At 39.0% G+C, this 25311-nt stretch overlaps 1 protein-coding gene across 1 annotated transcript in view; it reads right to left on the bottom strand.

Annotated features, from left to right (window-relative positions):
• LOC134844037 (phosphatidylinositol 4,5-bisphosphate 3-kinase catalytic subunit delta isoform-like) overlaps positions 1–25057 on the bottom strand; it is a 33177-nt gene extending 8120 nt beyond the window's left edge. The window contains exons 1-8 of the mRNA XM_063860491.1: positions 24333–25057; positions 23249–23513; positions 20144–20521; positions 19582–19762; positions 3875–3982; positions 2204–2405; positions 1662–1852; positions 632–1380 (exon numbers count right to left, since the gene is read on the bottom strand). Coding sequence (XP_063716561.1) covers positions 632–1380; positions 1662–1852; positions 2204–2405; positions 3875–3982; positions 19582–19762; positions 20144–20521; positions 23249–23513; positions 24333–24727 — 2469 coding nt within the window. The 5' untranslated portion in view covers positions 24728–25057. The remainder of the gene's footprint in view (positions 1–631; positions 1381–1661; positions 1853–2203; positions 2406–3874; positions 3983–19581; positions 19763–20143; positions 20522–23248; positions 23514–24332) is intronic.
• Positions 25058–25311: the final 254 nt, after the last annotated feature.

The following is a 25311-nucleotide window of genomic DNA, read 5'->3' as shown; positions in this document are numbered from 1 at the left end:
AATTTTGTAGAGACTTTGAGTCTCACGCAGTATCCACTCAGCCACGCAAGCTTAACAAGCGACAAACACTAGTCACGAATGAAGCCAGCTGCAGATGCTCATAACTTGCCTATGCCATTCAGCAAAAGTGGCACCAAATACAAATAGACTCAACTTTGCATGTAATAATTTGGAATATAACAAACTGAAGGCATCCACGCTAACTTTGTATGAACAAATTGCAAAGCATAAAGCCACATTATGTATACATTATGCATTTCAAAAAATTGCTAGATATATTGAGTTAGAAAATTTCTGAAATCGAGTTTTCATTTTGATGTTGTTTGAAACAAATCACTTTTTCGGTTCATTTGATGAATTAAAAATGCATCAACTGTGTTAAATTATTAGTATTCGAATGCCAAAGCACATGCTATCAAAAAGCTGTAAAGGTGCCCCACCATTATTGGGATGCCGCGCCATAAAAGTGCCGCACCAATATTTGCGACTTAGCTGGAAAAAAGAAGGTTCGTACTAATACACTAGCTTCGCAAGTGTAATTATTTATACGACTTTTAACTGCTTCCCCGCTATCGGTGATTATCTTTTTTCCAAATAATTTTTCCAACTTATTCCAAAAAAATTGTCTTACCGTAAGGGGTTTCTCCAGTAAACTCTGATAGTCCGGGATTCCATAAAACAGCGCTTCTATGATCAAGCACGTACGCAGCCAGTGGTGTTCATCGAACAGAAACACTCGCAGGTTCCAAAATAGAGCATGCGCAAAGGAGTGATCAAAGAAACTTTTCTTCAGCAGCATTTCTGTGAGGTCATTTGTCAAGTACCTTTCGAACTTCAGACACTCGCAAATCTGCAGCAAGTAGTTCTTCAACTCAGATACTGGCTTTTTGTCCAGATGCTGGACTGCAAACTTTCGAACTTCGATGTCTTGACAGTGGAACCCCAACAGCACCAGGCACTGGTCTGTCTTCAATGCATGTTCACCCGCAGGCTGACACTTTTCGAGGATAAGTTTCAGATTGTGGACCATATCGGCGTCTGAGAAATCCACACATTTGACTATCTGAGGCAGCCAAAGTAGTAAACTCTGGCCACAGAAAATATTTGTATCTGGCAGCCCTTGGTAATAGTACTCTACAGCTTGTTTGAATATCCAAACTTTCTCTTCCAGAGGTCTTTCGTCGATGTTCGATAGGTGCCATAATGAAACATGGGTGAGTTTGTTGATCTTGCTCAGCCATTGGACGTTGAGTCCGCTTGAGAGGGGGTTCTCGAATCTGTACAGGTGTTTGTGTGTCTTGTGGGACATGCAACTGATCACCAATCTGACCCCAGACTCGTGTTTCTTCTGGAACGTCCGGAAGTTGTCTATCGTTGTTCCTGCAAACCACTATTCTATTGCAATTTAACTGCCTCGAACTACTTAGACTCTTCAGCCGCGATTCATTTAGATTAATCAAAATGAAGATACAACTTAGCCAAAAAGCCGCGAATGGCAAACATTCCACATGATTTTAAAACATTTAGCAACGATATCTGTGGATAAAGAAGAAGAATAGCAAACGACAATTAAGTTATCTTCTCTTTTGCACAAGTTTGTCATCATACTAATGACCATTTTTTAAATCTTACTAATATTGTTCCCTCATTGTTTCGTTTACCTGTGAGGTTCGGCTGGTCTAGTGCGATACTGTCTTGAGGCATCTCCCACAAGTGCAGATTGTTGGGACCACACTTGAGCAGTTCATTGTGGTCGAACACACAAAAATTAGCCCAGAACTTCTTCACGTAGTCGTACTGCGAGGGCTTCTCGGTCTTTGATATCGTCACTATGAAACACAGAGTTGCCGACCTAAAACGACGACACATTTTATCAGGAGGGTTTCATGTTTAAAATGACAAACCCAATACAAGAACAGGTTAAATTCTCGACTTCTATCATGTTTTCGTTATTTAAATCCGCCAACAAGTTATTATTTTGTAAATTCATAGAATTTTAGAAGGCCCTAAAACTATGTTAGCTGACCAGAATTCAAAAATCCGAAAAAAAACAAACGAAACAAGTCAGCTTTGGGTATTTTTGAAAGTTATTTTACAATTTTCGCCATTTGGTGCGTATTTTTAGCTGTTAAAAAGTAAAATTAAGTATTTAAGCAACTATTTTTGAGAAATGTGTTCAAATATTCACACTTTCATCTGTTACCTTGGCAGTGAGCACACTGGTACTTCTGTTCTGCCTTGTACGTGGGTGGAGGGCCTGTGTCCCCCTCCCCCCTCTTGCAGGGCCCACTGGGCCTCGTTCTTCTTCTTGGTGGGGAAGGTGACCTGAGTAACAATTGTGTCCCCAAATGTCAGGTAGCTGTTCACTGTCACCCAATAGTTCTCTCCTTTGAGCTCAGCCTCAACTATAATTAACATAAATAATGATGAAGAAATAACAGAGGCGATACACACCCTTTGCAATACCACAAACAAAGCATTGCCAAACAGAAAACACTGAATTTTGTCTGAATAATGCTCTATTTGAAAACAATACAAAAAAACAAATGCCGGCGTAAAATAAGTCTTCAGAATCATTTATCGAGCGGCAAATCAGCCGACATAAGTTGGGTAAACTCCCGTTGTCATGCGCAAGCCGAAACAATTGAAGCAGCAAATAAAGCTGTCAACCAAAAATAAAAGAACTTCAAAAAATCAGCTTGATTAATGTACATATTACATGAATTTATTAGGGGGTTCAGCTAAAGGTCGAGGTACCTGTTTAATATTTTTTTTTTGGATTTGTTGTACTGATTCAGAATGAAATGGGTAGTTTCAAATATTCAACACAGGCGAAGTTGTACTTTGCGCATACACAAGCAAAAACATGACCGATAGCGCTACTGGGAAAAATTGAATGAGTATAACATAAATTCTTAAGTGACGCATGCCAATTATGAGTCTACATAAATGCTAAGTGACGCAGGCCAATTATGACTCATTAGCAGTACCAGTCAATTTGAAAAAAAACCATTCACCAACTAACATGCCCCGATTTATAGAACGGACGCATTTTAACTAGTATACAAAAAAGTTCATTGAAAACATCCGACCCTGCCCAGGGTCGAACCTCTTAATTTATTGCGGGTCTCCTTCCCTACCTCTACGCTACAGATCCATGATACCTTGAACCTTAAGTGCTATTTGTAATATAGTAGTCTGTGTCAATATCCTTAGCATTGGCTGTACTCAATAGCTGGTTATTGATCAAAATGAACACTATTAGTCGCGACACTATTATTTGCGAAAAAAGAGAGTTCATACTATCACACAGGCTTTGCTTGTAAAAAAAGGGGTTCACCCTAAACCTTAGTAGTTTCTTATAGTTCGTGTTAAATAAAATAAGAAAGAAAATATTTGACAATTTAGAATAGCATAACATTTTCTCAAATGTTCTAAGGCAAGGCCGCTTATGCAAGGAGGCTTCCCACAACCTGTTGTTTCGATTAGATCTTTGATATCAGACTCAGCTGGGTAGTTTTCGAAAAAAAATAGGATCAGAAAAGGATCAAAAAATCAAAAACTTGACACTTCCGAGGACCGTAAGTTTCTGTGTAAAATTGGGCAGTTCTGTTGATACAGGGGAGCTTCCAACCGATCAATCTTTTGATTAAGATAATAATAATAATAATAATAATTATTATTATTAAGCCCAAAATCTCAGATTTGGAAGTGTAGATTTCGAGAAAAGTCATGAAGCTTCGAAAAACGGTCAAAAAGTCAAAAATTTGACTTTTCCGGTCCATAACTTAGCGTGTAAACAAAATTGGGTAGAGCTGACTTGTATGTCCGGCTGGGTGAATGGCAGTAAAAGAGCCACCGAATATATTCCTACCTTCGTCTCCGAGCATAACGGCTGAGGGGTGAAACGTGTACCTCTCGCCCATGTCCAATGAAGACACGGAAACCGTCTTCTTATTCCTCTGCTGCTGCTGACGCTTCTCTAAAAACAACACGAACATCTTAAAAAAACAGACAACAGACAGTTGGGAAAACTTCAAGGTACTCGAGATCAGGAAAGACGTCTTTTTAAAATATTTTTGACTTTCGATACTTCATGAGAGGTTATTTAACAAATAAACACAGCGGTGAAGCAGCACTTCGTACCACTTGAGATAGAGAAAAGAACGAATATCACTACCTGCAGATGAAACGACAACCGAAAATTAAAAAAAAACTTCCTTTCAAGAAAATATGCCAAGTAAGACTTGTTTATATTGAAAAACTGTTTATATTGAAAAAAAACTCCTCCAGAAAAACTTTAAATCCCCCTCAAAAATTTAGATAAAACCTTTTGCTCATCAAACGACTCAAAAAGGGTCCATAATGACATACATTATAAGCCGAAAATAAAAGAAAAAATGCTATACAGAAATCGGAGTTGGTAAATTTACAATGAAAATATAAAACAAATTTTGTATGAAACGGACTTTCAAAATTCAGCTTTGCTCAAAAATTGTCGGTTCGCTGACGAAAGTAGGGATAGAGGACAACCATATTCAGTTATCACGCGAACAAAGTTCTTAACGGGGGAAAAAGTCTCGTATCCGATTGCAACACCATTAATTATCGCAAGGTTACAGAAAATTGGACTGAAAATCAAAAACTCATACCAGTTTTATCTACACTGGGACAATTATTTGATTATAATTTTTGCAATCCAAATCACACAATACGCCATAATCCCGACCCACTTCGTGATAGGCGAAGCAGCACTTCCTAAACACCTGTCAAAAAACCAACAGCATACTGGATCATTAAGTATTTTTTTTTCGCTGAGAAAACTGAAAATTGAAATCCATTTACAAAACTAGAAGTTCATCACGTTTTTCTTGACCTTTAGACTTTTGCTAATCAATATTGAAGCTTGCCTTTCTTTTAACAAAGGAAACGAAAAGAATTTAAAAAAAAATCAAAACTCAAATCGCGAAAAAGTAAATTTGAGCCTGAACAAATTTCAAGACTTTTCCCAAAAAAAAAAAATCAACACGACATATGTAAAAGTCTGAACTACGATCATAGACTGTCAGCAAAAATTACAAACTTCAAGCCCATTCTTGTTATCAAAAAAGACGGCAGAAGGGATTAATTTTTACAATTGGGCGTACAAGTGGTCTATGAAAAAAATATCTCGAAAACAATTCCGATAAACTTCGCTCTAATCACAATTGCAAGGGTTTATTATGACAAATGACCTTTGACAGCTAATTGTGATATATGTTAAAACATGACTCTCCGTCGGGAAAAACTAAAACAGAGCCAATATACAGATGGAAAAGAGTCACTGATCGCAAGTAAACAGAAAAAAAACTGAAAAATCGAATTTTCGATTTAAAAAATAGATGTTCTTAGAGTTGGTTGATTTTCTAGAACAATTTATGATAAATTTCATCCCATTTGAGAAAACTGGATCAATAAGTAAAAGTTTTTTAGCTGGGAATTCTAAAAATTAAAATCGACTTTCAAAACTAGAAGATTTTCGTGATTTTTACACGAAAGTGGAGTTTGCTAGTGGATTTGCTGTTCGATAGTGGAGTGTGCCTTCCTTTTAACAAAAATAATGAGCTGAATTTGAGCTTTTACATGAGCTTTAACCAAGGAAATGAGCCTAATCAAATTTTTTGACTTTTCCTGAAAAATCATCGCGGCATTTGTAAGAGTTTGAACTACGTTCATCGACTCTAAACAGCTGTTTTAACTGAACTTTTCACTTCGCCGTCGGCACAAAAATTCAGAAACCAATCTACATTTTTCGGACGCAACTGTCATACTTGCACTCAACTGATTACTCATCTGTTGTATATTACTTATCTATTGTATATTATAACTAACCGGCCTTCTCCAAGTCCTGTTTTGTGTGGGCCAGGTCATTGGTCATATTACTTATCTGTTGTATATTATAACTAACCGGCCTTCTCCAAGTCCTGTTTTGTGTGGGCCAGGTCAATGGTCATATTACTTATCTGTTGTATATTATAACTAACCGGCCTTCTCCAAGTCCTGTTTTGTGTGGGCCAGGTCATTGGTCATATTACTTATCTGTTGTATATTATAACTAACCGGCCTTCTCCAAGTCCTGTTTTGTGTGGGCCAGGTCATTGGTCATATTACTTATCTGTTGTATATTATAACTAACCGGCCTTCTCCAAGTCCTGTTTTGTGTGGGCCAGGCCATTGGTCATATTACTTATCTGTTGTATATTATAACTAACCGGCCTTCTCCAAGTCCTGTTTTGTGTGGGCCAGGTCATTGGCCATATTACTTATCTGTTGTACATTATAACTAACCGGCCTTCTCCAAGTCCTGTTTTGTGTGGGCCAGGTCATTGGTCATGTTACTTATCTGTTGTACATTATAACTAACCGGCCTTCTCCAAGTCCTGTTTTGTGTGGGCCAGCTCATTGGTCATATTACTTATCTGTTGTACATTATAACTAACCGGCATTCTCCAAGTCCTGTTTTGTGTGGGCCAGGTCATTGGTCATATTACTTATCTGTTGTATATTATAACTAACCGGCCTTCTCCAAGTCCTGTTTTGTGTGGGCCAGGTCATTGGTCATATTACTTATCTGTTGTATATTATAACTAACCGGCCTTCTCCAAGTCCTGTTTTGTGTGGGCCAGGTCATTGGTCATATTACTTATCTGTTGTAAATTATAACTAACCGGCCTTCTCCAAGTCCTGTTTTGTGTGGGCCAGGTCATTGGTCATATTACTTATCTGTTGTACATTATAACTAACCGGCCTTCTCCAAGTCCTGTTTTGTGTGGGCCAGGTCATTGGTCATATTACTTATCTGTTGTATATTATAACTAACCGGCCTTCTCCAAGTCCTGTTTTGTGTGGGCCAGGTCATTGGTCATATTACTTATCTGTTGTACATTATAACTAACCGGCCTTCTCCAAGTCCTGTTTTGTGTGGGCCAGGTCATTGGTCATATTACTTATCTGTTGTATATTATAACTAACCGGCCTTCTCCAAGTCCTGTTTTGTGTGGGCCAGGTCATTGGTCATATTACTTATCTGTTGTATATTATAACTAACCGGCCTTCTCCAAGTCCTGTTTTGTGTGGGCCAGGTCATTGGTCATATTACTTATCTGTTGTACATTATAACTAACCGGCCTTCTCCAAGTCCTGTTTTGTGTGGGCCAGGTCATTGGTCATATTACTTATCTGTTGTATATTATAACTAACCGGCCTTCTCCAAGTCCTGTTTTGTGTGGGCCAGGTCATTAGTCATATTACTTATCTGTTGTATATTATAACTAACCGGCCTTCTCCAATTCCTGTTTTGTGTGGGCCAGGTCATTGGTCATATTACTTATCTGTTGTACATTATAACTAACCGGCCTTCTCCAAGTCCTGTTTTGTGTGGGCCAGGTCATTGGTCATATTACTTATCTGTTGTACATTATAACTAACCGGCCTTCTCCAAGTCCTGTTTTGTGTGGGCCAGGTCATTGGTCATATTACTTATCTGTTGTATATTATAACTAATCGGCCTTCTCCAATTCCTGTTTTGTGTGGGCCAGGTCATTGGTCATATTACTTATCTGTTGTATATTATAACTAACCGGCCTTCTCCAAGTCCTGTTTTGTGTGGGCCAGGTCATTGGTCATATTACTTATCTGTTGTATATTATAACTAACCGGCCTTCTCCAAGTCCTGTTTTGTGTAGGCCAGGTCATTGGTCATATTACTTATCTGTTGTATATTATAACTAACCGGCCTTCTCCAAGCCCTGTTTTGTGTGGGTCAGGTCATTGGTCATATTACTTATCTGTTGTATATTATAACTAACCGGCCTTCTCCAAGTCCTGTTTTGTGTGGGCCAGGTCATTGGTCATATTACTTATCTGTTGTATATTATAACTAACCGGCCTTCTCCAAGTCCTGTTTTGTGTGGGCCAGGTCATTGGTCATATTACTTATCTGTTGTATATTATAACTAACCGGCCTTCTCCAAGTCCTGTTTTGTGTGGGCCAGGTCATTGGTCATATTACTTATCTGTTGTACATTATAACTAACCGGCCTTCTCCAAGTCCTGTTTTGTGTGGGCCAGGTCATTGGTCATATTACTTATCTGTTGTATATTATAACTAACCGGCCTTCTCCAAGTCCTGTTTTGTGTGGGCCAGGTCATTGGTCATATTACTTATCTGTTGTATATTATAACTAACCGGCCTTCTCCAAGTCCTGTTTTGTGTGGGCCAGGTCATTGGTCATATTACTTATCTGTTGTATATTATAACTAACCGGCCTTCTCCAAGTCCTGTTTTGTGTGGGCCAGGTCATTGGTCATATTACTTATCTGTTGTATATTATAACTAACCGGCCTTCTCCAAGTCCTGTTTTGTGTGGGCCAGGTCATTGGTCATATTGCTTATCTGTTGTATATTATAACTAACCGGCCTTCTCCAAGTCCTGTTTTGTGTGGGCCAGGTCATTGGTCATATTACTTATCTGTTGTATATTATAACTAACCGGCCTTCTCCAAGTCCTGTTTTGTGTGGGCCAGGTCATTGGTCATATTTCTTATCTGTTGTATATTATAACTAACCGGCCTTCTCCAAGTCCTGTTTTGTGTGGGCCAGGTCATTGGTCATATTACTTATCTGTTGTACATTATAACTAACCGGCCTTCTCCAAGTCCTGTTTTGTGTGGGCCAGGTCATTGGTCATATTACTTATCTGTTGTATATTATAATTAACCGGCCTTAGCCAAGTCCTGTTTTGTGTGGGCCAGGTCATTGGTCATATTACTTATCTGTTGTATATTATAACTAACCGGCCTTCTCCAAGTCCTGTTTTGTGTGGGCCAGGTCATTGGTCATATTACTTATCTGTTGTATATTATAACTAACCGGCCTTCTCCAAGTCCTGTTTTGTGTGGGCCAGGTCATTGGTCATATTACTTATCTGTTGTATATTATAACTAACCGGCCTTCTCCAAGTCCTGTTTTGTGTGGGCCAGGTCATTGGTCATATTACTTATCTGTTGTATACTATAACTAACCGGCCTTCTCCAAGTCCTGTTTTGTGTGGGCCAGGTCATTGGTCATATTACTTATCTGTTGTATATTATAACTAACCGGCCTTCTCCAAGTCCTGTTTTGTGTGGGCCAGGTCATTGGTCATATTACTTATCTGTTGTATATTATAACTAACCGGCCTTCTCCAAGTCCTGTTTTAAGTGGGCCAGATCATTGGTCATATTACTTATCTGTTGTATATTATAACTAACCGGCCTTCTCCAAGTCCTGTTTTGTGTGGGCCAGGTCATTGGTCATATTACTTATCTGTTGTATATTATAACTAACCGGCCTTCTCCAAGTCCTGTTTTGTGTGGGCCAGGTCATTGGTCATATTACTTATCTGTTGTATATTATAACTAACCGGCCTTCTCCAAGTCCTGTTTTGTGTGGGCCAGGTCATTGGTCATATTACTTATCTGTTGTATATTATAACTAACCGGCCTTCTCCAAGTCCTGTTTTGTGTGGGCCAGGTCATTGGTCATATTGCTTATCTGTTGTATATTATAACTAACCGGCCTTCTCCAAGTCCTGTTTTGTGTGGGCCAGGTCATTGGTCATATTACTTATCTGTTGTATATTATAACTAACCGGCCTTCTCCAAGTCCTGTTTTGTGTGGGCCAGGTCATTGGTCATATTTCTTATCTGTTGTATATTATAACTAACCGGCCTTCTCCAAGTCCTGTTTTGTGTGGGCCAGGTCATTGGTCATATTACTTATCTGTTGTACATTATAACTAACCGGCCTTCTCCAAGTCCTGTTTTGTGTGGGCCAGGTCATTGGTCATATTACTTATCTGTTGTATATTATAATTAACCGGCCTTAGCCAAGTCCTGTTTTGTGTGGGCCAGGTCATTGGTCATATTACTTATCTGTTGTATATTATAACTAACCGGCCTTCTCCAAGTCCTGTTTTGTGTGGGCCAGGTCATTGGTCATATTACTTATCTGTTGTATATTATAACTAACCGGCCTTCTCCAAGTCCTGTTTTGTGTGGGCCAGGTCATTGGTCATATTACTTATCTGTTGTATATTATAACTAACCGGCCTTCTCCAAGTCCTGTTTTGTGTGGGCCAGGTCATTGGTCATATTACTTATCTGTTGTATACTATAACTAACCGGCCTTCTCCAAGTCCTGTTTTGTGTGGGCCAGGTCATTGGTCATATTACTTATCTGTTGTATATTATAACTAACCGGCCTTCTCCAAGTCCTGTTTTGTGTGGGCCAGGTCATTGGTCATATTACTTATCTGTTGTATATTATAACTAACCGGCCTTCTCCAAGTCCTGTTTTAAGTGGGCCAGATCATTGGTCATATTACTTATCTGTTGTATATTATAACTAACCGGCCTTCTCCAAGCCCTGTTTTGTGTGAGCCAGGTCATTGGTCATATTACTTATCTGTTGTACATTATAACTAACCGGCCTTCTCCAAGTCCTGTTTTGTGTGGGCCAGGTCATTGGTCATATTACTTATCTGTTGTATATTATAACTAACCGGCCTTCTCCAAGTCCTGTTTTGTGTGGGCCAGGTCATTGGTCATATTACTTATCTGTTGTATATTATAACTAACCGGCCTTCTCCAAGCCCTGTTTTGTGTGGGCCAGGTCATTGGTCATATTACTTATCTGTTGTATATTATAACTAACCGGCCTTCTCCAAGTCCTGTTTTGTGTGGGCCAGGTCATTGGTCATATTACTTATCTGTTGTATATTATAACTAACCGGCCTTCTCCAAGTCCTGCTTTGTGTGGGCCAGGTCATTGGTCATATTACTTATCTGTTGTATATTGTAACTAACCGGCCTTCTCCAAGTCCTGTTCTGTATGGGCCAGGTCATTGGTCATATTACTTATCTGTTGTATATTATAACTAACCGGCCTTCTCCAAGTCCTGTTTTGTGTGGGCCAGGTCATTGGTCATATTACTTATCTGTTGTATATTATAACTAACCGGCCTTCTCCAAGTCCTGTTTTGTGTGGGCCAGGTCATTGGTCATATTGCTTATCTGTTGTATATTATAACTAACCGGCCTTCTCCAAGTCCTGTTTTGTGTGGGCCAGGTCATTGGTCATATTACTTATCTGTTGTATATTATAACTAACCGGCCTTCTCCAAGTCCTGTTTTGTGTGGGCCAGGTCATTGGTCATATTACTTATCTGTTGTATATTCTAACTAACCGGCCTTCTCCAAGTCCTGTTTTGTGTGGGCCAGGTCATTGGTCATATTACTTATCTGTTGTACATTATAACTAACCGGCCTTCTCCAAGTCCTGTTTTGTGTGGGCCAGGTCATTGGTCATATTACTTATCTGTTGTATATTATAACTAACCGGCCTTAGCCAAGTCCTGTTTTGTGTGGGCCAGGTCATTGGTCATATTACTTATCTGTTGTATATTATAACTAACCGGCCTTCTCCAAGTCCTGTTTTGTGTGGGCCAGGTCATTGGTCATATTACTTATCTGTTGTATATTATAACTAACCGGCCTTCTCCAAGTCCTGTTTTGTGTGGGCCAGGTCATTGGTCATATTACTTATCTGTTGTATATTATAACTAACCGACCTTCTCCAAGTCCTGTTTTGTGTGGGCCAGGTCATTGGTCATATTACTTATCTGTTGTATATTATAACTAACCGGCCTTAGCCAAGTCCTGTTTTGTGTGGGCCAGGTCATTGGTCATATTACTTATCTGTTGTATATTATAACTAACCGGCCTTCTCCAAGTCCTGTTTTGTGTGGGCCAGGTCATTGGTCATATTACTTATCTGTTGTATATTATAACTAACCGGCCTTCTCCAAGTCCTGTTTTGTGTGGGCCAGGTCATTGGTCATATTACTTATCTGTTGTATATTATAACTAACCGACCTTCTCCAAGTCCTGTTTTGTGTGGGCCAGGTCATTGGTCATATTACTTATCTGTTGTATATTATAACTAACCGGCCTTCTCCAAGTCCTGTTTTGTGTGGGCCAGGTCATTGGTCATATTACTTATCTGTTGTATATTATAACTAACCGGCCTTCTCCAAGTCCTGTTTTGTGTGGGCCAGGTCATTGGTCATATTACTTATCTGTTGTATATTATAACTAACCGACCTTCTCCAAGTCCTGTTTTGTGTGGGCCAGGTCATTGGTCATATTACTTATCTGTTGTATATTATAACTAACCGGCCTTCTCCAAGTCCTGTTTTGTGTGGGCCAGATCATTGGTCATATTACTTATCTGTTGTATATTATAACTAACCGGCCTTCTCCAAGCCCTGTTTTGTGTGAGCCAGGTCATTGGTCATATTACTTATCTGTTGTACATTATAACTAACCGGCCTTCTCCAAGTCCTGTTTTGTGTGGGCCAGGTCATTGGTCATATTACTTATCTGTTGTATATTATAACTAACCGGCCTTCTCCAAGTCCTGTTTTGTGTGGGCCAGGTCATTGGTCATATTACTTATCTGTTGTATATTATAACTAACCGGCCTTCTCCAAGCCCTGTTTTGTGTGGGCCAGGTCATTGGTCATATTACTTATCTGTTGTATATTATAACTAACCGGCCTTCTCCAAGTCCTGTTTTGTGTGGGCCAGGTCATTGGTCATATTACTTATCTGTTGTATATTATAACTAACCGGCCTTCTCCAAGTCCTGTTTTGTGTGGGCCAGGTCATTGGTCATATTACTTATCTGTTGTATATTATAACTAACCGGCCTTCTCCAAGTCCTGTTTTGTGTGGGCCAGGTCATTGGTCATATTACTTATCTGTTGTATATTATAACTAACCGGCCTTCTCCAAGTCCTGTTTTGTGTGGGCCAGGTCATTGGTCATATTACTTATCTGTTGTATATTATAACTAACCGGCCTTCTCCAAGCCCTGTTTTGTGTGGGCCAGGTCATTGGTCATATTACTTATCTGTTGTATATTATAACTAACCGGCCTTCTCCAAGCCCTGTTTTGTGTGGGCCAGGTCATTGGTCATATTACTTATCTGTTGTATATTATAACTAACCGGCCTTCTCCAAGTCCTGTTTTGTGTGGGCCAGGTCATTGGTCATATTACTTATCTGTTGTATATTATAACTAACCGGCCTTCTACAAGTCCTGTTTTGTGTGGGCCAGGTCATTGGTCATATTACTTATCTGTTGTATATTATAACTAACCGGCCTTCTCCAAGTCCTGTTTTGTGTGGGCCAGGTCATTGGTCATATTACTTATCTGTTGTATATTATAACTAACCGGCCTTCTCCAAGTCCTGTTTTGTGTGGGCCAGGTCATTGGTCATATTACTTATCTGTTGTATATTATAACTAACCGGCCTTCTCCAAGCCCTGTTTTGTGTGGGCCAGGTCATTGGTCATATTACTTATCTGTTGTATATTATAACTAACCGGCCTTCTCCAAGTCCTGTTTTGTGTGGGCCAGGTCATTCTCCAAGTCCTGTTTTGTGTGGGCCAGGTCATTGGTCATATTACTTATCTGTTGTATATTATAACTAACCGGCCTTCTCCAAGCCCTGTTTTGTGTGGGCCAGGTCATTGGTCATATTACTTATCTGTTGTATATTATAACTAACCGGCCTTCTCCAAGTCCTGTTTTGTGTGGGCCAGGTCATTGGTCATATTACTTATCTGTTGTATATTATAACTAACCGGCCTTCTCCAAGTCCTGTTTTGTGTGGGCCAGGTCATTGGTCATATTACTTATCTGTTGTATATTATAACTAACCGGCCTTCTCCAAGTCCTGTTTTGTGTGGGCCAGGTCATTGGTCATATTACTTATCTGTTGTATATTATAACTAACCGGCCTTCTCCAAGTCCTGTTTTGTGTGGGCCAGGTCATTGGTCATATTACTTATCTGTTGTATAATATAACTAACCGGCCTTCTCCAAGCCCTGTTTTGTGTGGGCCAGGTCATTGGTCATATTACTTATCTGTTGTACATTATAACTAACCGGCCTTCTCCAAGTCCTGTTTTGTGTGGGCCAGGTCATTGGTCATATTACTTATCTGTTGTATATTATAACTAACCGGCCTTCTCCAAGTCCTGTTTTGTGTGGGCCAGGTCATTGGTCATATTACTTATCTGTTGTATATTATAACTAACCGGCCTTCTCCAAGCCCTGTTTTGTGTGGGCCAGGTCATTGGTCATATTACTTATCTGTTGTATATTATAACTAACCGGCCTTCTCCAAGTCCTGTTTTGTGTGGGCCAGGTCATTGGTCATATTACTTATCTGTTGTATATTATAACTAACCGGCCTTCTCCAAGTCCTGTTTTGTGTGGGCCAGGTCATTGGTCATATTACTTATCTGTTGTATATTATAACTAACCGGCTTTCTCGAAGTCCTGTTCTGTGTGGGCCAGGTCATTGGTCATATTACTTATCTGTTGTATATTATAACTAACCGGCCTTCTCCAAGTCCTGTTTTGTGTGGGCCAGGTCATTGGTCATATTACTTATCTGTTGTATATTATAACTAACCGGCCTTCTCCAAGCCCTGTTTTGTGTGGGCCAGGTCATTGGTCATATTACTTATCTGTTGTATATTATAACTAACCGGCCTTCTCCAAGTCCTGTTTTGTGTGGGCCAGGTCATTGGTCATATTACTTATCTGTTGTATATTATAACTAACCGGCCTTCTCCAAGTCCTGTTTTGTGTGGACCAGGTCATTGGTCATATTACTTATCTGTTGTATACTATAACTAACCGGCCTTCTCCAAGTCCTGTTTTGTGTGGGCCAGGTCATTGGTCATATTACTTATCTGTTGTATATTATAACTAACCGGCCTTCTCCAAGTCCTGTTTTGTGTGGGCCAGGTCATTGGTCATATTACTTATCTGTTGTATATTATAACTAACCGGCCTTCTCCAAGTCCTGTTTTGTGTGGGCCAGGTCATTTGTCATATTAATTATCTGTTGTATATTATAACTAACCGGCCTTCTCCAAGCCCTGTTTGTGTGGGCCAGGTCATTGGTCATATTACTTATCTGTTGTATATTATAACTAACCGGCCTTCTCCAAGTCCTGTTTTGTGTGGGCCAGGTCATTGGTCATATTACTTATCTGTTGTATATTATAACTAACCGGCCTTCTCCAAGCCCTGTTTTGTGTGGGCCAGGTCATTGGTCATATTACTTATCTGTTGTATATTATAACTAACCGGCCTTCTCCAAGTCCTGTTTTGTGTAGGCCAGGTCATTGGTCATATTACTTATCTGTTGTATATTATAACTAACCGGCCTTCTCCAAGCCCTGTTTTGTGTGGGCCAGGTCATTGGTCATATTACTTATCTGTTGTATATTATAACTAACCGGCCTTCTCCAAGTCCTGTTTTGTGTGGGCCAGGTCATTGGTCATATTACTTATCTGTTGTATATTATAACTAACCGGCCTTCTCCAAGTCCTGTTTTGTGTGGGCCAGGTCATTGGTCATATTACTTATCTGTTGTATACTATAACTAACCGGCCTTCTCCAAGTCCTGTTTTGTGTGGGCCAGGTCATTGGTCATATTACTTATCTGTTGTATATTATAACTAACCGGCCTTCTCCAAGTCCTGTTTTGTGTGGGCCAGGTCATTGGTCATATTACTTATCTGTTGTATATTATAACTAACCGGCCTTCTCCAAGTCCTGTTTTGTGTGGGCCAGGTCATTGGTCATATTAATTATCTGTTGTATATTATAACTAACCGGCCTTCTCCAAGCCCTGTTTGTGTGGGCCAGGTCATTGGTCATATTACTTATCTGTTGTATATTATAACTAACCGGCCTTCTCCAAGTCCTGTTTTGTGTGGGCCAGGTCATTGGTCATATTACTTATCTGTTGTATATTATAACTAACCGGCCTTCTCCAAGCCCTGTTTTGTGTGGGCCAGGTCATTGGTCATATTACTTATCTGTTGTATATTATAACTAACCGGCCTTCTCCAAGTCCTGTTTTGTGTGGGCCAGGTCATTGGTCATATTACTTATCTGTTGTACATTATAACTAACCGGCCTTCTCCAAGTCCTGTTTTGTGTGGGCCAGGTCATTGGTCATATTACTTATCTGTTGTATATTATAACTAACCGGCCTTCTCCAAGTCCTGTTTTGTGTGGGCCAGGTCATTGGTCATATTACTTATCTGTTGTACATTATAACTAACCGGCCTTCTCCAAGTCCTGTTTTGTGTGGGCCAGGTCATTGGTCATATTACTTATCTGTTGTATATTATAACTAACCGGCCTTCTCCAAGTCCTGTTTTGTGTGGGCCAGGTCATTGGTCATATTACTTATCTGTTGTATATTATAAGTAACCGGCCTTCTCCAAGTCCTGTTTTGTGTGGGCCAGGTCATTGGTCATATTACTTATCTGTTGTATATTATAACTAACCGGCCTTCTCCAAGCCCTGTTTTGTGTGGGCCAGGTCATTGGTCATATTACTCATCTGTTGTATATTATAACTAACCGGCCTTCTCCAAGTCCTGTTTTGTGTGGGCCAGGTCATTGGTCATATTACTTATCTGTTGTATATTATAACTAACCGGCCTTCTCCAAGTCCTGTTTTGTGTGGGCCAGGTCATTGGTCATATTACTTATCTGTTGTATATTATAACTAACCGGCCTTCTCCAAGTCCTGTTTTGTGTGGGGCCAGGTCATTGGTCATATTACTTATCTGTTGTATATTATAACTAACCGGCCTTCTCCAAGTCCTGTTTTGTGTGGGCCAGGTCATTGGTCATATTACTTATCTGTTGTATATTATAACTAACCGGCCTTCTCCAAGTCCTGTTTTGTGTGGGCCAGGTCATTGGTCATATTACTTATCTGTTGTATATTATAACTAACCGGCCTTCTCCAAGCCCTGTTTTGTGTGGGCCAGGTCATTGGTCATATTACTTATCTGTTGTATATTATAACTAACCGGCCTTCTCCAAGTCCTGTTTTGTGTGGGCCAGGTCATTGGTCATATTACTTATCTGTTGTATATTATAACTAACCGGCCTTCTCCAAGCCCTGTTTTGTGTGGGCCAGGTCATTGGTCATATTACTTATCTGTTGTATATTATAACTAACCGGCCTTCTCCAAGTCCTGTTTTGTGTGGGCCAGGTCATTGGTCATATTACTTATCTGTTGTATATTATAACTATCCGGCCTTCTCCAAGTCCTGTTTTGTGTGGGCCAGGTCATTGGTCATATTACTTATCTGTTGTATATTATAACTAACCGGCCTTCTCCAAGTCCTGTTTTGTGTGGGCCAGGTCATTGGTCATATTACTTATCTGTTGTATATTATAACTAACCGGCCTTCTCCAAGCCCTGTTTTGTGTGGGCCAGGTCATTGGTCATATTACTTATCTGTTGTATATTATAACTAACCGGCCTTCTCCAAGTCCTGTTTTGTGTGGGCCAGGTCATTGGTCATATTACTTATCTGTTGTATATTATAACTAACCGGCCTTCTCCAAGTCCTGTTTTGTGTGGGCCAGGTCATTGGTCATATTACTTATCTGTTGTATATTATAACTAACCGGCCTTCTCCAAGTCCTGTTTTGTGTGGGCCAGGTCATTGGTCATATTACTTATCTGTTGTATATTATAACTAACCGGCCTTCTCCAAGTCCTGTTTTGTGTGGGCCAGGTCATTGGCCATATTACTTATCTGTTGTACATTATAACTAACCGGCCTTCTCCAAGTCCTATTTTGTGTGGGCCAGGTCATTGGTCATATTACTTATCTGTTGTATATTATAACTAACCGGCTTTCTCCAAGTCCTGTTTTGTGTGGGCCAGGTCATTGGTCATATTACTTATCTGTTGTACATTATAACTAACCGGCCTTCTCCAAGTCCTGTTTTGTGTCGGCCAGGTCATTGGTCATATTACTTATCTGTTGTATATTATAACTAACCGGCCTTCTCCAAGCCCTGTTTTGTGTGGGCCAGGTCATTGGTCATATTACTTATCTGTTGTATATTATAACTAACCGGCCTTCTCCAAGTCCTGTTTTGTGTGGGCCAGGTCATTGGTCATATTACTTATCTGTTGTACATTATAACTAACCGGCCTTCTCCAAGTCCTGTTTTGTGTGGGCCAGGTCATTGGTCATATTACTTATCTGTTGTATATTATAACTAACCGGCCTTCTCCAAGTCCTGTTTTGTGTGGGCCAGGTCATTGGTCATATTACTTATCTGTTGTACATTATAACTAACCGGCCTTCTCCAAGTCCTGTTTTGTGTGGGCCAGGTCATTGGCCATATTACTTATCTGTTGTACATTATAACTAACCGGCCTTCTCCAAGTCCTGTTTTGTGTGGGCCAGGTCATTGGTCATATTACTTATCTGTTGTATATTATAACTAACCGGCCTTCTCCAAGTCCTGTTTTGTGTGGGCCAGGTCATTGGTCATATTACTTATTTGTTGTACATTATAACTAACCGGCCTTCTCCAAGTCCTGTTTTGTGTGGGCCAGGTCATTGGTCATATTACTTATCTGTTGTATATTATAACTAACCGGCCTTCTCCAAGCCCTGTTTTGTGTGGGCCAGGTCATTGGTCATATTACTTATGTTGTATATTATAACTAACCGGCCTTCTCCAAGTCCTGTTTTGTGTGGGCCAGGTCATTGGTCATATTACTTATCTGTTGTATATTATAACTAACCGGCCTTCTCCAAGTCCTGTTTTGTGTGGGCCAGGTCATTGGCCATATTACTTATCTGTTGTACATTATAACTAACCGGCCTTCTCCAAGTCCTGTTTTGTGTGGGCCAGGTCATTGGTCATATTACTTATCTGTTGTATATTATAACTAACCGGCCTTCTCCAAGTCCTGTTTTGTGTGGGCCAGGTCATTGGTCATATTACTTATCTGTTGTACATTATAACTAACCGGCCTTCTCCAAGTCCTGTTTTGTGTGGGCCAGGTCATTGGTCATATTACTTATCTGTTGTATATTATAACTAACCGGCCTTCTCCAAGCCCTGTTTTGTGTGGGCCAGGTCATTGGTCATATTACTTATCTGTTGTATATTATAACTAACCGGCCTTCTCCAAGTCCTGTTTTGTGTGGGCCAGGTCATTGGTCATATTACTTATCTGTTGTATATTATAACTAACCGGCCTTCTCCAAGCCCTGTTTTGTGTGGGCCAGGTCATTGGTCATATTACTTATCTGTTGTATATTATAACTAACCGGCCTTCTCCAAGTCCTGTTTTGTGTGGGCCAGGTCATTGGTCATATTACTTATCTGTTGTACATTATAACTAACCGGCCTTCTCCAAGTCCTGTTTTGTGTGGGCCAGGTCATTGGTCATATTACTTATCTGTTGTATATTATAACTAACCGGCCTTCTCCAAGTCCTGTTTTGTGTGGGCCAGGTCATTGGTCATATTACTTATCTGTTGTATATTATAACTAACCGGCCTTCTCCAAGTCCTGTTTTGTGTGGGCCAGGTCATTGGTCATATTACTTATCTGTTGTATATTATAACTAACCGGCCTTCTCCAAGTCCTGTTTTTTGTGGGCCAGGTCATTGGCCATGTCCGTGCAGTGCTGGAACTTATCGAAGTTGTACTTGTTAACGACGTCTGCTTTCTCGCACAGGATGAGACGCAACACCACACTCGCTCCTCTGTCGTACAGCTGCTGCGTCAACTGTGATACTATCTCTGGCACCTGGAGAAACAATCGAAACTCATATCCCTGTTATTAGGAAAACCACTGTTAGCATACAAGATTCGAACATTTATCAGATTGTTTTTGTTTTGCTCGTTCAACATTTAAAAAAACCGAATACATTTAATGAACATCAGTGAATGAAGTTCTAAAGAAGTCTGATTCATTCAAGTATAACTAACTTGAATAAATAAATTTATTTTCTTATGATATAAACATCTTATCATACACTTCAGACTAATTCGTATTAGTTGCGATTAAATATTTTTTTCATTTTTCATAATTTAACTGAATTTTCCCCCTTTGCAAAACATGAACTTAAAACATGTATCCATATTCCTATTATTGCCTATATTCATGTTATTATAAGAGTGTCCTCGCCTCAATAAATAGCACATCTTCTGTGAGGTATATCTCGCAGCCGAACACTTTGATGACGAATCTTGATGACTTGAGGAGGTTGTCGTTCCTATTATATCTGTTATACATGGAGCTACTTCCACTGCTACTAGTTGAGAACCCATTTAGACTACTGCTGTTTTGGAGACCCACTGAAGACGCATCTGAAGAGGCGGACGGGTCTACAAGAGGGGTGGCTTTGGATAACAAGTCGGAGACAGTGGCCGACAGGTAGTCCATATCTGGGATGACGAGGGGCGAGGCGACACAACTGTTGCTGCTTGTTTCGCCGTTGCTTTCCAGGTGTATCAGCTCGATGTGTCGCACATTCGATCTCAGAAGCTGCTCAAGCTCCTGGTCCTGTCGGTAAAAAAAAACGATATGCATTCACTGATAGCGTTTAAACATATCCAACGGACAGTTGGAAAAAAAAGTTGTTTTTTGAAAAGCTTCAAACTTCGAATTTCAAAGAAAAAAAATCCCCTGACGCTCTTTGAATAGATTCCCTTGACGCTCTTTGAAAACTGGATCAATAGGTAATGTTCATATTTTGCTGAGAAATCTGTTAATTAAATTCCACTTTCGAAGATAGATGTCGATCACGTTTTTCGTGACCTTTGAAAATTTGCCGTTCCATAGTGGGTTTCGCCTTCCTTTTATTAAAGGAAATGAACTAAACTTCAAAACAATTCAAAAATCAGACCGCGAAAAAGTAAATTGGATCCTGAACAAACTTTAGACTTTTCTGGAAAAACGAACTATATCACGAACTATTTAAGAGCCTGAACTACGTCAAACTTAATGAGCTGGAAATCAACCGAGTCATTTACTGTAAAAAATTATAAAGCAAGATCTTGCATGTGCCACCTACAATGGCTGAACATGAAAGAAGCCCATTTATAAATATACCTTTATAAACTACCTTCAAAATCTACCATTTTAAGTTATTTACAAAAAAAAAATTTAGTACCCGGTATCGACACCCTTGCTTATCGCAAGAGTAAAAATTAACCCAATTAGGAAAAACTGGATCAATAAATAACTTTTTATACCGCTGAGATATTTCAAAAAAAAATCCCCTTTCGAAACTTGCAGTCAACCACGTCTTTTTTTGCCGATTCCTTTCTTGGAATTCTAGAGGGTTTTTCACCTTCCTTTTAGCAAAAAACAATCAATTGAACTTGAATAGAAATCGGCAGCGAAAAATCAAAATTGAATGTGCTCCAGTTTTAAAAAATTTTCCTACGAACAAAAGCAGACGACCTAAACAAAATAAAGTTAAAAATGGTCAAAGTGAGCTTTGAAAATCAAGGAAACAGAAAAATGTAGAACAAAATCTGAACAATGTAGAAGAAATTGCTTGCTACGTAACTCGAACCCCAACCTCCGTAGTTAATATTGTTTAATATCTCCGTAGTGTTTAATATCTTCCACAACTGCACCATATCACCTGTTTGTCTTATAGTACCTGCTATCAATGAAGCGGATAATACAATTTCAATTGAACTGACAAAAACATAGCCAACAGAGAGATAAGAAAGAGTCATTAACGCAGGGAAATAGAAAAAAATGTGGTTTATGAAAAACTCAATTTTCATTCAATTTTCCTCGAAAAAAATATGGCCTGAAAGCTCTTTTATTTTCCAGAACAATTTATGATTATAACTTTTGATCTAATTAAGTTAAAACTGGATCAATAGCTAATGTTTTATGCCGCTGGGAAAACTGAACATTAAAATCCACGTTCCAAACTAGAAATCGTTACTTTTTTTGTGAGTTTTACACTATTGCTGTTGGATAGTGGTGTTTGCCTTCCTTTCAACAAATGAAATGAAGTAAACATCAAAAGTGAAATCGAAAGTCAAAAGGCGAAATTTCATTTATGAACTACGTTAATGCCTCTTAAAAGCTAGAGCATCAGGCATATACTAAAATTGATCACTTAACTGTTTAGCAATAATTTTATAGGTTAAAAAAGTAAACTAGAACATCGCCAAAAGAGTTTGAACACTGTAAATGAAAAACAAAATCCACACAAACATTATTTTTATGCATTTTTCAATTTTCAAATATCAAACAGTATATGTCACCATTAACCTCTGAATTTCATAAACATTTTAAGATTGACAATTTTTTTGATAAAATTTAACCAATTTGAGAAAACTGGATCAATTAACAGAGCCAACAGAAAAACGGAAACTTTGGATTTCACTACATTTCATGATCAATATTTGTTTCAGAAAACTAAACAAAGCAGAGAGAAGTATGTTTTAGGTCATTTTTAATAGTAGTTCACATTTTTGCGACATGTCCACTTTCTTAATTAGAGAGCTTAATTTGCCTCCACTAAAGCAAATTCATTTAAATTGAACTTAAAAGAAATCGGAAATCGAACTGTGAAAAATCAAATTTGAGCGCGCACAAATTAACGACTTTTACCTGAAAAAAAAACACGAAAAAATATCAAGACATTAGAAAAAACCATGAATTACTTCGTTCAGTAACACTTACTAAAGTAACAACATAGCCAATCGAAGATTGGAAAAGAGTAATGCACGCAAGTAAACGTAAAAAAAAACACTGACTTAGTTGAAAAAAACTCAACTTTCGAATTTTAAAGACAAAAATAGATACCCTTTTAGCTCTTTGAATTTCTAGAACGATTTGATTGACGCTTTTTTGATAACATTAACCCAACTTGAGAAAACTGGATCAACAGGCAAAGTTTTTATTCCGCTGGAAATCTGAAAATTAAATCCTACTTCGTTCACAAAATTCGTTCACAAAATTCCGCGCCATTTGCATGTTCGTATTTGGAGAGTGCTATTTACGTCACTTTCAATTGATGAATTTCAATTGAACGCAAAAAGTGCATATACACCTAAGTGAATCAATATTTTAAGACTTTTTCCTGAAAAAAAAATCAGCAAGACCTATATAAGAGTCTTCATTACGTTGATTACGCTTAACAAGCTCAACCACTCGAACGGGTACAATTTACAACCAAAAATTCGGGAAAAAATACTTTCTTGACATTAACTGAATAAAACCTGGATAAATTTAAATGCATTAAAATAATTTCATTACCATTCTGATTGGTATTGTTGGAAGTGTGAGAGGACACACAGTTGTCAAGAACGCCAAGTATTTGTGTGGTACGGTCTTCTCTCTCTTCACTGAGTGTATTCTGTCTAGCACAGCTGCCAGAGATACGACGCTGGCGTGACGTCTGAACTGGAACACCTCCACCTCTATCTCCTTCCGGTCGCTCTTATCCTCCAGCTGCAGCAGAGCTTGGATATCTTCGACGTCACAATGCAGTATAGACGCCATGCGTGAATGCTCGTCGAAACTGAAACAAACTAAAATTATTATTCGTCATTTTTTATCATTCTGATACCAAAAACCTTGTTACTTTTTTGAACCTTATCTTTAAGCTTATCTTTAACTTCTTTCATAGAGGAAAAGCGCGCAATCACTTGAAACAAACTTGTTTATGATGACTTGAAACATAGCCAACAGACAATTGGAAAAGAGTCAAAGAACTCAAGAAAACAGAAAAAACACTGACGTATTTTTGAAATTCCATTTTACGAATTTCAAAAAAATATATGGTCAACTATAAATTTGACCCAACTGGATCAAAAGATAATTTTCTTATTCCGCTGCGAAATCTAAAAAATAAACCCACTTTCGAAACTAGAATTCGATCACGTTTTTCGTAAACTTCACGCATTTGCTGTTCGATGGTGGAGCTTGCCTTCCTTTCAACAAAGGAAATGAACAGAACTTAAATAGAAATTGAAACTCAAACCGCGAGTAATCAAAATTTAGAGTGCACAAAATTTATGACTTTTTCCAGAAAAAAAAAACAAGCAAAAAAAATCATCAAGACGTTGACTCATCAAAATGCTTGAGAAAAAATTTGCTTTACAAAAAACTTTTGCCTGTAGATGATCCTTTTCTTTACTGCTTCATGATTAAAATCGCTTTAACGAATGATGCACAACTGCGATACGCGATTACAACAATCTAGAAGCATAAGAATTATTGCATCCCAATTTTCTACTTCAAAACTAAAATTCTTTTTAAAAAATTGAGCTACAAAACATTGTCCTTTTTCCTTCAATTAAAAATTGTTATTAATGTCTAAAATAGAAGCTCTGCTGACCTTGAGGATTTCTTTTCAAACTTGACCACTCCTAGCAAGGGTCCGCCGAAGTTCTCGCCCTCGAGTGTCGACAACACAGTCTCATGCGTCAATCCATGCTTCTCCTCGCCAGACTGCGTGTAATATAACATCGTGAACTCCACCCCCTCAAAATGGGCGGCCGAATAGAGGGGGGACTGCTTGGCTAATGCCATCGTTATTTCGTACAACTGATTGAAGGTAGTGTGTTTGCCTATGTCTGCTTCCACGACGAGTCCGTTGTCTAAGAGACATATGACACTCAGGGGGTCCAAGGAGTAGTAATTGGGTTCGGAGGGGGCCCAACCGCAACCTACCATCCGGGCGCCCGGAGAAGGAGCGGAGGGCAGAATTATGTTGTTTGTCATCAGCGCCATAATTTCCACTTACACATTACATAATATGATGCAAAATAACAGCCAATAAATGCAGCAATCAAAACAAAATGAAGCCTAAATGGTAAAGCTATCAACTAAAATGCAGACCGAGTTATCGTTTTGATCAAAATAAACTCAGAACGGATAGAAAGACAGACGAATGGCGGTATTTATTGCGAGGGATGGGGCCGTTGGCTTTGTTGTTCAGAGGCACTACTCTGCTTTTTCGCTCCAGCTGAGTTACTGTCCTGTCGTTTATTGAATATGCAGTGCCAATGCACATCTCACGGAGAGACGTTTAAGAGGCACAGCTGGAAATAAATCATTCGAATAACTGAAAAACAAATAAATTAGTATACCGTAATAATTTTACTATTTAATATTTCCGATATCTAAAACCATCAATCTGAATCTAAGGACCAGTTCATAAGCGAATACTTAACTCGGTGACAAATCTCACTTTGCAATAGAGAGGTACTATAGAATTAGTCCTTTACAGCTATGGACATTTTTTACCAGGTTACATAGAAAGGATTGTTTAAGAGATCCCGTAACTATTTTTCTTAATGAGAAGACGTAAGATT

The sequence above is a fragment of the Symsagittifera roscoffensis genome, chromosome 4 (assembly GCF_963678635.1).
Source record: "Symsagittifera roscoffensis chromosome 4, txSymRosc1.1, whole genome shotgun sequence".
NCBI lineage: Eukaryota > Metazoa > Xenacoelomorpha > Acoela > Convolutidae > Symsagittifera > Symsagittifera roscoffensis.
This window is presented reverse-complemented; position numbering and strand designations above follow the sequence as displayed.